The sequence below is a fragment of the Balaenoptera musculus genome, chromosome 2, assembly GCF_009873245.2.
Source record: "Balaenoptera musculus isolate JJ_BM4_2016_0621 chromosome 2, mBalMus1.pri.v3, whole genome shotgun sequence".
NCBI lineage: Eukaryota > Metazoa > Chordata > Mammalia > Artiodactyla > Balaenopteridae > Balaenoptera > Balaenoptera musculus.
This window is the reverse complement of record NC_045786.1, coordinates 165,392,346-165,408,937: the sequence shown is the minus strand read 5'-3', so window position 1 is coordinate 165,408,937 and position 16,592 is coordinate 165,392,346. Positions and strand designations below refer to the sequence as shown.

At 52.3% G+C, this 16,592-nt stretch overlaps 1 protein-coding gene across 1 annotated transcript; it reads right to left on the bottom strand.

Annotated features, from left to right (window-relative positions):
- Positions 1-6,788: 6,788 nt before the first annotated feature.
- Positions 6,789-16,007, bottom strand: CCDC197 (coiled-coil domain containing 197). The gene is given in 9 exon segments (XM_036842068.1): positions 6,789-6,992; positions 9,937-10,053; positions 10,339-10,404; positions 11,132-11,242; positions 12,860-12,892; positions 12,894-12,989; positions 13,050-13,102; positions 14,532-14,614; positions 15,901-16,007. Coding segments are annotated over 9 exon segments (870 nt in total).
- Between the last annotated feature and the right edge of the window lie 585 nt (positions 16,008-16,592).

Genomic DNA, 16,592 nt, shown 5'->3' with positions numbered 1-16,592 from the left:
CTCTCAGCCTCAGTCTGCTTCTCTAGGAAGTGGGGTTAATGATACTCACATCTCTGGGTAATTGTGTGGGTGAAGTCAGCTCTGGGGTTGCTTCCTCAAGCCCCCACTGGATGCAGAGTGGGTGCTCCACAGCACCATTCCTTACTACTGCTTTAGTCACAGAAGTCGATGTCTAACTGCAAACTCTGCAAGCGCTGGGAAGGAAGAGAACAGGGTGCTGTGGGAGCAGTAACCCAGGGCCCTGGCCTTGTTCAGGGGGAGAGGGAAGTCTCCTCAGAGGAGGTGAATTTTGACTGAGGTCTGAAGGCTGAGTTGGAGGAGAGTTCCTTTGTCCTTCTCTTCCCTGTCCCCCCAGCCTGTTAGTCTCTTTCTTAGCACTTTGTGATTTCCTGTCCTAGTATCTATCACCATTCATCACCATTAATGTGTGTCTGCCCTGGGGAAGCTCCAAGAGGGTGGGGACCAGGTCACCACAGCACAGCAAGTACGTGACACAGTGCCTGGCACGTAGTAGGTGCTCCAGAAAACTGAACTGAATGAATGAGTAGGCACAAGCAAAGACCAAGGGACAAAGCACTAGAGACAGAGGGAATGGCATAGGTGATGATCTGGGGAGAGGAGCTGGTGAATTCTAGGAACTGGGAGAGGCCCGTCAGGCTGGTGCAAGTCAAGAAGGGGAGAGTGGTTCATGTCAACCTGGAGAGGGGGTCAGGACCAGGTCATGCAGGCCTTGAGGCCTCAGGTAGGGGTTTGTCTTAAGGGCAATAGGGAGCCTTAGAAGGGGCAGGAGGGAGGGTGGACACAATCAGATGTGCTTTTTTGACAGATCGTTGTGGCTGCTATGAGGAGAGTGGGTTTCTAGAGGGCGGGGGTGGAAGCAGAAGACCTGAAGGCCAGAGATGAGAGGGCTAGGGCCTAGGGTGGGGCACAGAGATGGGGGAAGTGGACAATACCCAGGGGCAGACGGTGACATGGACAGGACCTGCAGTGGCTGGATGTGGGGCAGCAGGAGAGAGAGGGTCTGGGGTGATGCCACAACAGCACAGCCTCCGTTAGATTCAGCAGAGCTCAGAGCCTGAGTGAATCCCCCAACTACCATCCCCCAGGACGTGAAAAATGGAGAAGTTCAGGGCTGTGATCCCTGGAAACTCTCTAGACCCCTGGAGAGCAAAGCTCAGAAAAGCTTCGCCTTGGAGGTGTTGGTAAAAGCTTCTTGAAACTGGAGCTTTTGTTTACAGATGATGGAGGTTGTGTGGGGTAAGTGGTCCCGGGGGCCCCCAGCTCTGCCAGGCAGAGCTTGAAGTGCTGCATAAACACTGAGCAGCTTCCTGGAGCATCTGTTTTCCTCAAAGATTTTTACAGGGAAGAAAACATGATTTTTTTGTATAAGAACAAAGTATTACAAAATAGAAAGCAAATTGACTCACATAAAATTTTCAGATGAAAATGCAAAAGTGCAAAAATATTTGATTTCCCTCAGGTCTGAGTACCAGGCCCCTGAAAGTCTGAGTAAACTCTTCTCTGCCACTGGAGATATTTGGCGGGTGGGGTGGGGGGCAGGGGGGGGCGGAGTTCCAGGCTTTGATCAGGAAAAGTGCTCTAACTTTGAGGTCAGCCAGACTTGGGCTCTGCCACCTGATTGCTGTGTGACCTTGAGTGAGTTACTGCACCTCTCTGAGCCCAGGTATCAGTTTCAGTTGCCCACTCCCATACTTCAAGCAGTTGTTCCTCTCAGACTGGCTTTCCAACTCTCACAATTCTCACCTTTTTGCCAGTTGCTGAAGGAGAATTAAAATTTGTTCATCTTCTAAGTGGCAGCATTTTGCCTAGAATAATTTCGTATATGAGATCACAGGAAATAGACAAATGAAGTCAATCATTGCAGGAATAAAAAACTGTAGGTATTCCCACTCCCCCCACTATATCTTATGAAAGACTTTATAGTAAAATCCAAACTGTATAAAGGTCTTAGATCAACTTTTTGATATCTTTTAAAATGATGTGCTACACTATTCGGTATGAAAGAAAAAAAAGAAAATTTGAAAGTTCCCAACCTTCGGATCAGCCATCTTTATAGCTATCATGTGATCTTATTTTTAGTCAGAACTTCCCAAGTCCATCCTCCAGAGCCGGTGATAATGTATCCAGCCATTGTTCATAAACTAGTAATAGACAGAAATACACACACACACCCACACACACACACACACACACACACAGAGGTCAATCATGTTTTTCTGTTCCCTTCCATTTCATCCATCCCAACTCCACATGTTAAAGGCCAGTGAGGACTGAAAAAGCCCTGTGGGCCTGTGTGGCTTCACTCACCCCAGAGCAAGTCTCTGCTGGCTCCAAAGAGGTGGACACTGTCACAGGCTCCAATGTGGGCACTGGCTGTCCTGAGGCCCCCTGCTTCCTCATTCCTTGGAACAGCCCAGGTGACTGGCTACAGCATTCCTATGATTTATGATGTTATGGAGAGGGGAGAGAGGGAGCTCTTCCCCTAATAATTCCCTTGGAGGACTCATTAAACCCTTGCCTGGTTTAGCAAGGCTCACCCTACGTGACTGCTGGGGAGAGAGCTCATCCTGGAAAGTGGCATGGCCCCAGGTATCCATCGGCACCGATGCATGGGACATGGATGACCCTGAGGGCCAAGTGGTAGCCAAGATTCCTCTGTCCCCCAAAATATCCCTCACTCTGGGCTCCTACATGGTCCTTAAGATTTTTCACTTAGAGATTCACTCCTTTGCTTAAGATTTTCGTTCGTTCGTGCGTTCGTTCCTTCCTTCCTTCTTCATTTACTCAGAGGATATAAGGACGCAATCATTCAACACATATTTCTTGAGGGCCTATTCTGCGCTAGCCTCCACAATGGGTGCTGGAATATGTGGCTAAGACATAGCTTTTCTTCTTGAGAACTTCTCCTTCCAGTGGGGGAGATACAAATGTAAACAATTAAGTGACACCTATAAGGAGGTAATTACTCTTGAGAGCCTTTTACAAGGGGGTGGCAGCCAGAGGCGGGCTCTACTCGCTCTGCCTGGGGCAGGGGCAGCTGGGGTGGCTTCATGAAGGAGGTGAGGCTGGAAGTGGATAGGGAAGGGACGGGCAGGGAAAGAAAGGGCAGAAGGAACTTCCCTCAAAGCACATATGGACCGTGTGCAGCTCTCAGTGGGAGCCCAGGTGGCTGATTGGCGGGCTAGAGACATCGCCCCTCCCAGTTCACAGACACCCCTCCCAGTTCGCAGACACCCCTCCCAGACCCCAGCAGAAGCCTGATGATGAGCTGGTGCTGTCCTCGGGAGTCCCACCTTCACCTGAGGGTAACGCCAGGCTTGCCTCAGAGCAAATTAGACCAGTGCTTTACTGTGCACATGGATCCCCAGAGGATCTTGTTAAAATGCAGGTTCTGCCTTTCTCACAAACTCCCAGGTGATGCCCATGATGCAGGTCCCCGGACCACACTTTGAGTAGCAGGGATCTATAGTAGCACACTCTCCCTTGATTCCACCTGGGAACTTGATTCCACCTGGATTTGAACTTAAGCCATTGACTCCTGACTCTAGTTCATGATTCATACCCATGTCCCCTTCAGCCCATAACATCAGCTCTGAAAGGAAACAGATGTGAGGCCTGCCCCCTGGGCTGTGTGACCTCAGGCAAGCCTTCAACCTCTCTGAGCCGCCATTTCCTCATCTGCAAAATGGGATAGTCATTCTCACAGGGTGGGTATGAAGGCTGCATGAACAATGACGAGCTTAGCAAAGTACGTGGCACACAGCAAGCGTCCAGTGCATGTTAGTACTTGTTCTTATAGTTCTTTTTGCTACCAAACTGTTTCCAGTTACATTGTTCCATCTGGAGCCCGATGGACTTGAGTTAAATGTCCCAGCTCAACCACTGAGCGGCTGTGTGACCTTGGACAAGCCACAGAATTGCACTGAGCTGCAGCTGCCCCTTCTGTAGAATGGAACTGGGAAACTGCCACTTTCTAGAGTGGTCTGTAGAAAGAATGTCCTCACACTTGAAGAAAATTAAAGCTGGAATTCGATGTCGGGTAATGAGCTCTCAGTCTCAGAAAATGTCCAAGCCCAGGGCCTCCTAGTGTCTTGGGGTCTCCGGATCTGGATGGGCAGTCAGATGAAATGACATTTCATGAGGTACCTGAACCACTGCGGTTTTCTCCAAATGCCCTCGAAGGCCTTTCTCCAGCTAATATGGAACCCAGGAGGAAAGTGCTTTAAAGGTACAGGGTCAGGGCTGAGAGAGCTTTCTGTCTGACAGAAAAGCCCAGCAAGGATAAACCCCAGCGTTCTAGTACATGCCAGCAGCCTGAGAGAGCAGGGCCCCTAAGTGCAGTTCCCAGTTGTCCATTTCATGACCCAAGCTCCGCCCAGAGGAGGCTGGGAGCTCCTAAAAGACTCAGATGCCCGCTGCAAACTTAGACTAATGGCCAGGTCACTGCCACACCAGGTATCTGTTCTGATGGCCCTCCTCTCCAAGGAGCGTGCCAAACATCTGAACTAGACCTACAAACGTACACACAACAGGTGCACGGCAGGCAGATGGCAGGGGACAGAGGACAACAGCTCCACACAGAGCCCCAGCGGGCAAAGTGAGAGGACTGTTCCCTGGGCCCCTAACAGGGTGTTATGTTCAGCACCTCCCAGGAGGTCAGACGGGGTGGGGATGGCCCTCCCAGGATGCCAGGTCCCCATGACGCTTGCCCCATTGTGCAGATCCGGGCAGGGGGAGTTGGTACTCCAGGTGAAGCAGAGCCCAGCTGAGGCGTTTGGGATTTGCCATTGCTCCCAAGCAGCAGTTCTCAAAGTGTGGGCCTGGGACCAGCAGCGGCAGCATCACCTGGGAACTTGTCAGAAATGCAGATTCTAAGGCCTGGCCACCCTAGGCCTGCTGGATGAGAAGCTCTGCGGGTAGACCCACACTCCGTTGTAACAAGCCCTCCTGAGGGATGTTCAAATCTAAGAATTGTTGGCCTAACATGTGCCCACATTACAGGGAGACTAATGAGATACTTCAGATCTCTTTGGAAAGTGGATGTTGGGTGGAGAGGAAGGAAGCAGTGAGGTACGGACGCGAGATGCTCCCTGCCATGCACTGAATGTTCCTGCTCCCTAAATTCCTATGTTGAAATCCTAACCCCAGTGTGATGGTGTTAGGAGGTGGGGCCTTTGGGAGGCGATTAGGTCATGAGGGTGGAGCCCTCATGAATGGGATTTGTGTCCTTATGAAAGGGACCCCGGGAGCTCCATCACCCCTTCCACCACCTGAACCAGGAAGTGGGCTCTCACCAGACACCAAACCTGCCAATGCCATCATCTTCCACTTCCAGCCTCCAGAACTATGAGAAATAAACGTCTGTTGTTTAAGCCACCTGGTGTATGGTATTTTGCTATGGCAGCCAGAATGGTCTAAGACACCCCCAGGTATGGCCTCCAAACCTCGTAGCCTGGCCTTTGCGACCCCACGGTGGCTCCCCAGCCCACCATCTCAGACTGCCTGTCGGGTTCTTTGTGCTCCAGCCAAACTGGAAGCCCTACCCTGTGTTTCCTTCAGTTTCTTCAGCCCTCCCCCAACCTCTCCCTTCTGAAATCCGACTCAAGCCCTACCTGGGATGCTCTCTTTGCCCCAAAGGCCTGAGAGTCAGAAACTCGAAAGGATGTTTTCTCTGCAGCTCCCCCCGGCCTTTTAAGAAAACTGCTCTTAAGACCTGACCCGACATAACCTTCTTTCTTATATTTAGCTTCCCTAAATATTTCAGTGGCCAGGTCCTACTCAGCCTCCCACCCCCTCCCTCCGAGCCTCCCGTCCCCTCTCCCAACAGCACCTGGAAAACAGCAGACCCTCGGTGCTTGTTGAAGGAATAGCAGCATCTTTTCTGAAACTCCCCTTTGAAAGGTAATTTGCTGATGCCCCACCATTTGCTGCAAATCAGTTGCTCCGAACTTTCAAAGTTAACCTAAATCAGTTAACATCAGCAGACCCACAGAAGTGAATCCTTTTCGGGGCTGCGGTGGCCGCCAGGATGATTTCACCTCCGTGGCTCAGTAACACCAAGCCGGTGCCATTCACGCAGAGGCCTTTCCAACCTTGACCTAAGAACGTCAGACTGGAGAGGGGATTCCCTTAGACATCCTCGCACCCGATTTCATACATGGGAAAACCAGCCCAGAGAGGGGCTTTGCCCTGCCCCCGGTCCCCCTGAGAGTAGCACTCATTCCAGGCAGCTCAGGGACCCTCAGGTGGGCAGAAGGCACCAAACTGGTATCCAGCTTCTGGGAACCAGTGATGAGATGTCTTCCTACAAACTGAGTACCCCTGGTCTGCTGTGGGCCAGGCCAGCTCTCGCGCATCCTATGGTGGCTCTTTGTGAGAGTTCCTATGACTGCAGCGTTCCCAATAGTCGGGCATCCATTCAAGCTCCTTGGCCCCAGACAGACCCACCAATGACAGCGAGAAATGCATCCCCAGCTTCTGGGTGCAGGTCTCCAACCTGGGACTTCCCACCTGGCTGCTGCTTCTGACTCGGGAACCTCCCTCTGTCTCGCCCACCGTCCCAGGCAGGCCTCACCTCGATCCCTGCAAATCCCCCAATGCAGGGAACAGCGCCCCCTCAACCCCACCTGGCCCTAGCTGCCCCGCCTCTCGCTGAGCCCCGCCTCCCCTGGCGCCCACCCACTCAGGAGCGCTGGTGGTGGAAAAAGGAGGCCAAGCAGGTAAGGAGATGGTCGTGATGCTGGCAGGGCTGGTGGCCCTGGGCTGTGTCAGTACAGGCTGGAGCACTCTGAAGTCTGGGTGCTAGGAAAGGGGGTCCTGGGGATCGAATCTTGACTCTTTGAATGTTTCCTGAATGGTCTGGGGTAACTTCTGAGGCCCTGGTCCTTGGGGTTGTCTGCTGTCCAGCACACTCTGGGTCCCGTGAGCGGTGAGATGAATCTCACAGTCTCCATTTTGTCCAACATAAATTCCTGGGAGAAAAAAGAAATCTCTCTCACTTGACTGTACTCTGGCCCCTGGACACCACTTCCCAGGGACCAAAGCAACATCAAGGTTGACCTGCGTCTCCTTTAGTCTTCACAAGGGCCCTGTCAAAGATGTGGTATCAATGCCAATTGGCAAATGAGCAAACTGAGGCTCAGAGAGGTTAAGTGACTTGTCTGAAGTGACACAGCCCAGCAGTGGCAGAGCTGGATGGCTCAGAGCCCAGGTCCTTGTGCGGCTTCCTGAATGTGGTTGCCTGCCTCTTCTCACTGCTTCCTCCAAGAAGCCCACCCTGACTGCCCCCAGCCTCCCTCTCTGAGGGGCACTCATTTCTTAAGGGCCAGGTGACCTTTATCTCCCTCCACCTCTCTTTCCCTAGTACCATGCCGAGCGCATGTGGGTGACTCTGAGTCTTGACTGAGTGATTGCTGAGGGAGATCTTTGGGACGCCCTGACATCACTGGGTAATTTCTTCCTTTTTCTTGGGAAGAAGATGAAATTAATACACTGTGACTGTAGGGCAAATGTGCCCTTACTTAAATGCTCATTCATATCATGATGTGAAGGATCAATGCCCCAGGGGATGCCAGTTATGCAGCCTTCACTGTGAATGGTGCCCCAAGAGCTGTGCCATGGAGCAGAGAGGCCCTGATACTGCCTGTGAAATTCTCCTGAGTTCTTCTCAACTAAGACGCAGGCTCGCTCACTGTGGACTCTTGCTGCTAGACAACATTGGCCATGGGACTCGCCGCCAGTGTCCCAGAGGCGCTAAGAATCCTGAGTTCAAACAACTCCACTGAACTTGCCTCGAAAGAGAAAAGCAAGCTATGGCTTAGGATGAAACCAATGTTGAAGCTGGCAGACAAGGGAGGGTGGAAAGGATGGGTCCTGGTGGTGCCACTGAGCCTTGGGTCACACCAGACCTGAAACCCACCCAGACACGGGACTTCCACGCACGATGCAAGACATGCAGTTACAAGAGTCAAACAACCTCAAAAAGGAAAAGTAAGGCTGGAAGACTCATTTCCCAATTACAAAACTTACTGCAAAGCTGCAGTGATCCAGACGGTGCTAAGGACAGACGTAAGGACCAATGGAATAGGATTGAGAGTCCAGGAATAAACCTTCACATTTACAACCAATTGATTTTTGACAAGAATGAGGAGACAATTCAATGAGGAGAGAGCAGTTTTTTTAGCAAATGGTATCGGGACAACTGAATATCCTTATGCAAAATAATGAAAGTGGACCCCTATCCCATACCATATACAAAAATTAACTAAAAATGCATCATAAACCTAAATACTGGAGCTAAAACTATAAACTTCTTACAAGAAAACTTAGGTGTAAATCTTCATGACCCTGGATTAGGCAATAGTTTCTTAGATATGATGCCTAAAGCACAAGCAACTAAAATAAAAATATATAAATCGGGTTTCATCAAAATTGAAATCTTTGTGCTTTAAAGGACACCATCAAAGTGAAAAGACAACCCATAGGATGAGAGAAAATATTTTCAAATCATATATTTGATAAGGAACTTTTATCCAGAATATACAAAGAATATTTACAACTCAGCAATAAAAAGACAAACAATCCAGTTAAAAGGTGGGCAAAGGATCTGAATAGACATTTCTCCAAAGAAGATATACAAATGGCCAATAAACACGTGAAAGAATGTTCAACATTATTAATGATCAGGGAAATGCAAATCAAAACCACAATGAGATACCACTTCACACCCATTAGGATGGCTAAATTATAAAAGACAGACCACCAAGTGTTAACAAGGATATGGAGAAACTGGAATCCTCATATTTTGATCATAGGATTGTAAAATTACACAGCCACTTTGGAAAACAGTTCAGCAGTTCCTCGCTTAGTTACCTCGTGAGGTAACCACAAGACTCAGAAATTCCACTCCTAAGTATATACCCAAGATAACTGAAAAGATATGTCTATGCAAGAACATGGGCATGAATGTTCATAGCAGCATTATTCATAATAGCCCCCAAATGAAAACAACCCAAATGTCCATCAACTAATGGATAGATAAACAAAATGTGGTCTCTCCATGCAGCGAAATATTATTCAGCCATAAAAAGGAATGATTTGTGCTACCACGTGGATGAAACTTGAAGACATCGTGCAAAGTGAAAGAAGCCAGATACAAAATGTATTTTGGGGAAGTGATGAAGGGATTCAGGAAATAGATACTAATGATAGTTGTGAAATTCTGAAACTGTACTGAAAACACTGAAGTGTGCACTTTAAAAGGGTAAATCTTAGGGTACTAGAATTATATCTCAATAAAGCTATTATTAAAAAGAAAACAAGATATGGTGCTGTGGGTGGAAGCCAATCTGATCACATGACCTCCGTTACTGCAGCATCAGCATTATGACTGGTGGGAGTTTGGTCCTGGTGGGGACCCTCCCACTGAGAAGAGAAATCTCAGTGGACTTGACGAGAGTCTGAAGTTTAAAATGAGGACCCTGCACAGAGTCTCCCTCGGTCACTGAAATGTGCCTCCTCGTGTAAACGTGACTACATCTGTGTGCTCCTTGGTGTGTTTGCAGGTGTGTCAGTGTATGTTTCGTGTATATTGCAGGGTGCGAGGAGAGCCCATATGAGTATCTGTATGAGTGTGTACCCCGTGTGTGTGTGTGTGTGTGATGTGCCGGGGTGGGGCTCCACATTAAGACCAGGCAAGGCAGGAGCTCCTTTACAACCCTCTGACCCTGCGCCAATGAGCGTTCATTACAAGTTTGCTGAGAGCCTAAAAGAGACCCTGAGACCCTACCGCACCCGTGCAGGAGCCATGCAGCCATGGAGGGAGGGCCTGATAGGGCAGCTCACCACCCATGCCCCATGAGCCGAGGCCGAGGGCAGGCTCAAGTCGGAGGCCAGCCTGGGCATGAGAGTCCTCACCCGGATGAGGTCGAGCTTGGAGAAGAGACCCGCGCCCTTGGGCACACCGTGGGCAGAGGCGCAGCGCTGCTGGGCCGTGCTGTGGATGGCCGTTTGCATGCAGTTGAGCAGTTGGTTCTGCAGGCTCGGGCCCCTCCCAGAATTCCCTGCCCCCTGTCCCCAGCTCACTGAGGCCGGAGAAGTGTCCTGAAGCCAGGAGCCACCTCCTCCTGCTGGTCTGGGCTCCACAACCAAAGGGGCTTGGACAAGTCCCCCCCCACCTCGGGGCCAGAGCATCCGCCTCTGCAAAGAGGGACACTGGACCGACTAACTTCCAAGAGGGTCCTCCCAGCTGGGCACATCTGTGGTCCACACCCAGGGCAGGGGCCAGGAGGGGACATGGGGGAACCCAGGGCTCCTCACTCTGGGAAGCTCCAGAGTTGTGGACTTCAGGCCTTCAGGGTTGTGATCAGCAACCTTACTTCTCACCTTCAAGAGAAAGACCCATAACAGACTTTATAAACTGTGGCCAATCCAGTTCCCCCTCAAAGCTCCTTGGTTGGAAGTCAGCAGCCCACAGACCCCAACCCTCATGTCTTCCAAACTTGGATCCCACAAGGGCCGGAGAAGGTCCCACATTTGCTGACCGCACCCTGCCCAGGTGGAGTGGCCTGGCACAGCCCTGTGCCCCAGCCTGGCTCCCCCGTGTCCTCCAGGCAGCCCCCAAGGCCAGAAGGGCACAGGCTCTGGTATGCGGAGGACCCGGGGGTCCGGAGAGTAACTAGTCCACATTCTCCAGGCCAGGAAGGAGGAGCTCAAGGGATTAAACCCAGAAATCCTGGCCCCGGACTTCAGCCCTGACTTACTCTTTCCAAGCTGCATTCTTCTCATCTGTGACTAGATATGAGTAAGAATCAACCAATATTTAGGAGTGCAGATGCCAGGCCTGGGGACTGTACGGGGGCATCCCAGCTGGTCCTTAACTACCTGTGGCCTCAGTTCTCCCACCTGTCACATGACATCTGGCTCATCTTAGAGAAGCCCTTTGAAAGCTAACAGTCACCAAGGAGAGGTAAGTGGGTAAGTGGTGTGTGTGTGCGTGCGCGTGTGCGTGCGCGTGTGTGTGTGTGTTGCGGGCCGATCATTATCGAGGAGACAGCAGCCCCCCGGCCCTGCGCTGCCCGACCCCCAACCCCAGCCAGTGGACTTGACTCACATCACAGCTGCCTGTGTCTTTCTGGTAGGTGACACCATGTTCCAACTGCCGCCACTGCTCCTGCTTGCGGTGACACTTCTTCTGCAGCTGGCACAGCCGGATCTTGAGGCTCTGTGGTAGGGTGGCTGGTCAATTCGGTGCAGCTGACCTCCCGGGGCACCTGCCCTGGGCCTGGTCCCGAGGAGCTCACGGCTCGGGGGTTTGAGCGATGATGGGGGTGGAGGAGGGGAAAGTTCTGGGTGGTCAGGGCCCTTTAAGGCACCAGGAGATGCAGGAAAATGTATACCTAGGATGACTAGGGTTTGAATCCCAACTCAGCTCCTGGAGCCCGTTTTTCTCACCGTAAGCAGAACCACCTGTCTGGGCCCTTCCGGCTGCAGGAACTGCTGGGAGGACACCAGGGGGCAAGGCTGTGACAGCCTCTGGGGCCCAGGCCTGCGGGGCACAGGATGTGCTGTGTGCACTCCCACGCCAGGCCCCGCGGAGATGTGTTTGGAGGACACAGGTTATATATGTGTCCTCACTTTTCTGAGGCCTAGTTTTCTTACTTTGAAAATGAGAAAAATAGCATGCCTGGGACTAGGGTGCAACATTTAACTCAGAATTAATATAAATGATATTTTAATGCAATTTTTTTGTTTGTTTTTGTTTTTGCCCGTACTGCGCAGCTTGCGGGATCTTAGTTCCCCAACCAGGGATCGAACCCATGCCCCTGAAGTGTAAGTGCGGAGTCCTAACCACTGGACCACCAGGGAATTCCCAAATGCAGTGTTTTTTAAAAATGAAAGTTAAGGCAAAAAAAACCCAAAAAATCCATGATGAACAAAGTATTAAAATTCTCAATAAAGTTGGGATCCAACCTTCTACTTGCATACTCACCTCACTCCCCTCCTCTAGTCTCAGCTCTAGGAATAGAAGCACCTACCTCCGGGTGCTGGGGTGAGGTTTAAATGAGATAAAGCTTGTTAAGTGCTTCTCACAGTGCCCCGTCCACGAAGGAAAAACAACGTACAAAATGGTGTAGGTTTTCAGTGTTACCACTAGGGGGCAGAGACTGGCTGCAAATGCCATGCCACTGTCCTTTGCAAGAATCAGCCGACTCATCAGCCTCACTTTCCCCGTTCCCTTCCTCTCCATGTCCCCGTCCTCTGTCTTCTCCGTGTCCCCAGGCCCCAACTGCAGCACAAAAATTCATCATGCCATGCCTCTGCCAGGGCAGTTTCTTCCGGATGGAATGCCCATCCCTTGGGGTGGAAGTTCAATTTATTAGAAGATTAACCAACTATGAGGGAGATGACCTCTTGGGGCACTTAACTCTGAGACAGTTTGTGTTCAGTGTCTCACAACAGCCTACCAACTAGGTTGAATTGCCCCCACGTCACAGAAGAGGAAACTGAGGCTCAGAGAGGGTCTAAACGTGCCCAGGGTCATGCAGCTAGGCAGAGGCTGAGTTGGAATTTGAATCCCAGTCTGTCTGAATCTAGACATCCTGACTTTTCTACCATGAAGAACACCTTTTAAGTATAAGCTGAGTCTTCCTCAGGAGAAACCCAGCAGAAAGGGAGGGAAAGGGGTACAGAACAAGGCTCTGGAGTGACTGCCCCACTCAGACCCTCTCAGGAGCCCACCCCTGCTCCAGGCCTTCTCTGGGGGTGCAGAGGGAAGGGGGTCCCTACATCCCAGTTCTCTGAGCCAAGGGGGATGGGCCAGGCATCAGACAGCTGTTACCAGGATAAGAGCCCTATGGCCTCCCTCTAGAGGCTCCCTCCAGGCTTTGGTGGACGGCCTGGCTCATCTTGAAGAAGGCCTCCAGATGCTTCTGGATGTCCTGGCTGATTGCGAAGAGTTTCCCATAGTGCTCCACCGGGGCCTCCACCATGGCCTCCACCGTGCCCTCCACCATGGCCTCCACCGGGGCCTCCACCATGGCCTCCACCAGGGCCGCCTCCGGCTCCTCCTTTTGGTTGTGGCCTACAGAGACAGTGCATGGCAGGATGGGTGGGCACAGAATGCCCAGCCCTCACCTGCCCCCTGCAGTGATGCTAGTAAGGTAGGTGGGACTTCTGCTGTCCACTGGAGCCCCAAAGTTGAGGGCGCCCCATCACTGACCTCCCACCTCTTCAAGAGAAGAATCAGCATTTGAAAGGCCACCGCGGGCTGAGAACAAGGATTCTGGATCAAGGCTGCCCAGTGAGGCAGGAGAACCCCCCCACCGCCACCCCAGGAGAAACTGCCGACTGGGGGAGCCTGCAGGAAGAGGACAGGGATTGTTGCTGCCCCGAGTGACGGGATCCCCAGCTTTGGCGGTTGCTCATTCTGGATGGGTTGAACAGGGTTGAATTGCTGAATTAGGAAGGTCCCAAACTAGGAGGCTTCTAGAAGCAGCACTGGGTACTGGGTCTGCTTCAAACCCCGTGCCTGACCGGGAGGCCTGCGACCCTCCTTGGCTTGGTGCTCAAGGCTCTTTGGTGCTGTTCAACCTTCCAGTCACATCTCCCAGCGACCCCTGCCGGATCCCGGCGCTCCAGCACACTGGAACTCAACCCCAAACCCACTGCACAGGGCCGTGGCTCCAGCCTACATCTGTGCTGTTCTTCTGCCTGCAGCGCTGTTCCCCTTTGCTGAACACATTTGAGCCCCATGAATGGCCCCCTCCTCCATGAAGCCTTCCCTGACCTCCAGGGCAGAGTCCTTGGGGCTCCTGCAGCTCCAGAGCACTTAGCACAGTGACTCTGAAATCAGATAGACCAGAGTCTGAGACCCAGCCCCACCACTTCCTGTCTGGGCGACTTGGGCAAGTCCCTTGACCTCCCTGAGCCTGGGTAACACAGTTTTCAGAAGCTCCTAAAGCGGGTAAAAGGATTTAGTAAAGAGCTTAGCACAGAGTGAATATTTCATAAACAGTAATAGTTACTTTTATTATTGGTGATGTAAAGACAATGACGATAATAAAGTTATGTATGTTTGGCTCCCCTTCTCTTTCCTCTCAAGTTTTCAGCACTGATAACAGTGGATTCTGGTGCAAATCATGATAAAACAGAACACAAAACTCATTTCAGATGCCTGTGTAATTTTAGTTCCTAAGAGCAAAATCAAAGACAAATGAGATAATAATAACAGCTGACACTTACTGGGTGCTAGCTAAACCTCGGGCACCGGGCTACGTGCTCGGAAAGGATGATCCAGTCCACAGAACTGTTGCTGTTCCCGCCAGAGACGTTGAGAACTTGCTGCAGGCCACATGGCTGGCGCCCTGGCTGGCTCGACCACGGTGGCACCGGCCTGTGGATCCCCATTCTGCAGGCGAGCTCAAGGCTCAGCGAGCTCACACGCACCCCGCTTCCCAGGCTGGGAGGTGGCTGCAGAGAGGACAGGCCTGCTGAGGAAGCTACATACGTACCCTTGGGGATTTTCTCAAGGACCTTGATCAGATAGTCTTCAAAAACCTTATGCTTCTCCACCTCTCTCTTCAGCTTCCTCTGTCTGTAGAGACATTTCAGTGCTGGCGAGAGAGCCAGATGTGAGAACACGGTTTGGAGACTTCCAGGTCATGACCCCTGGCAAAGGCCAGCCTCTGTGGATCTGCACGGATCCGGGCTGGGCTGGTCACTGACCCCATCAGTGGGCCACTGACTCGAGTCTCTCTACCCCCATTTCACTGCTGAGTAAACTGAGCCACAAACAGCTCAAATAGATGCCTGTGGTCAGGCCATGAGGAAGGGGCCTGGGGGCCAGTGAGGCCGGGCCTTTGTGGCGTGGGGTCTACGGAGCCCCTCCTGCAGGCTGAGCTGGTGGCAGATGGCCTGAGCCCCCAGTAGCCGGTGATCCGGCCACAGGCTTTGCCTCTCTGTACCTGGCTGGCCCGTCCGTAACAGGGGTAACCAGACCCCTCCCTCACAGGCCGGTGGGGACCGGGTCTGGGGCTCCCAGCACATCATAAGCACTCAGTCTGTGGTCGGGGCCCCGGCAGCCCCCAGAGGGGCGACAGCCACGTGCTGCTGCCCAGCCGTCAGGGGGCATCACCAAGCAAGATGCGTCTCCAATAGGTTGCCCACCCTGGGCGCCTTCAAGGTCAGTGGTCAAGGGCAGAGGGCAGAGCAGGAAAGGGCTGTGGTGGGTATCTCTGAGTGACTGCAGATTTCCCCAGGGCAAGCCACTCTGCCTCTCAGGCCCCATTTTCTCATCCATACAGTCCTGGAAAATGCAGGAAAAAATTGTCTTCTCCCGGCAAATACCACGTGGGGCCCTGTGAGCCACGGTGGGGAGGTTGGGAAGCCCTATGAGAATCCAATGGACCGGTTGGGACTTTTCTCCATAAGATCGCTCACAGATATCAATACATCCTTTTGCATCTAACTCAGGCTTTCGTGGGCAGCCTGAAATTGAAGAGTCACCAAGGGGCAAGGATTCAGGGTGTCTGCTTGGAGACACGGCAGCAACCCTGCAGGTTGATTTTAGAGGGGCCAAGCTGACAGATGTGTAGGGATGGTCACCCACAGCCCTGCCTTCGTGGAGGGAGACTAAGCTTGCACAGGGCCTGGGACTGGCCCAAGGTCTGAGGTCAAAGGGCGGGAGCCAAGCCCCCCACCTCCTCACCACTTGCAAATCAGCTGCCCCTCCTGACTTACTCCCGGGCCTCAGTCCCCTCCCCGTTCATTTCCTGGCCTGGACTCCTCAGGCATTTTTTGCTCAGTTCCAGCTGTTTAGCCCACTGCAGGTGGCCCTGGGGCTGAGGCAGGGGGCACGGCAGGGCTTGGGACAGCTCGTACTTTGCCTGGAGTTGGCAGAGTTCCTGGAACAGCATCTGCAGGTCCCTGTCCTTGTCACCGGTATTGCTCAGGCCAGCCTCCTGGCCTGTGTCCGCGGCCGCCGGCATTGCCCCTCACCACCTCAGGCTACGCTGGAGGATGAGAGCCACGTGGGCCAGGCAGGAAGAAGATGGATGGCCACAGCAACAGTCAAGGCAGCAGCTTTCTCTTCTGATTCTCCTGACGGTCCTCAGAAGCCAGTTTACTTCCCACGTCATAGAAAAGGAAACCGAGGTTCAGAGAGGCCCCTGTGACCAGCTTGAGGATGTACAACAGGGCTGGATTTCGACTCGGGTTTCACTAAGTTCAAAGTCTGAGTTCTTTGAGCTGTGCCCCCCAGCTCTGGAGGAGCCAAATGTGCCATTCTGCAGTGGCATTATTGCCTTTGTCACCCCATAACTGGGACAGCTCCATCACAATCAAGTTCCACGGGTGCCAAGATGCCTGGGACTTCCAACAGGTGCTAGTTTCCAAGAGCATTCAGGAAAGACTCCGAGGGTCAGAGCTGGGGATGGGTGAGAGAGTAGCCCACATAGGAAGGAGATACCTTTGTCATCTATCTCTACCCACCCGTCCCTCCAGCCATTTATGCATTTAACTGACATCATATACTCTGAGCTTTTACAGAGCTAGAATGGAGACCGGGATAGACA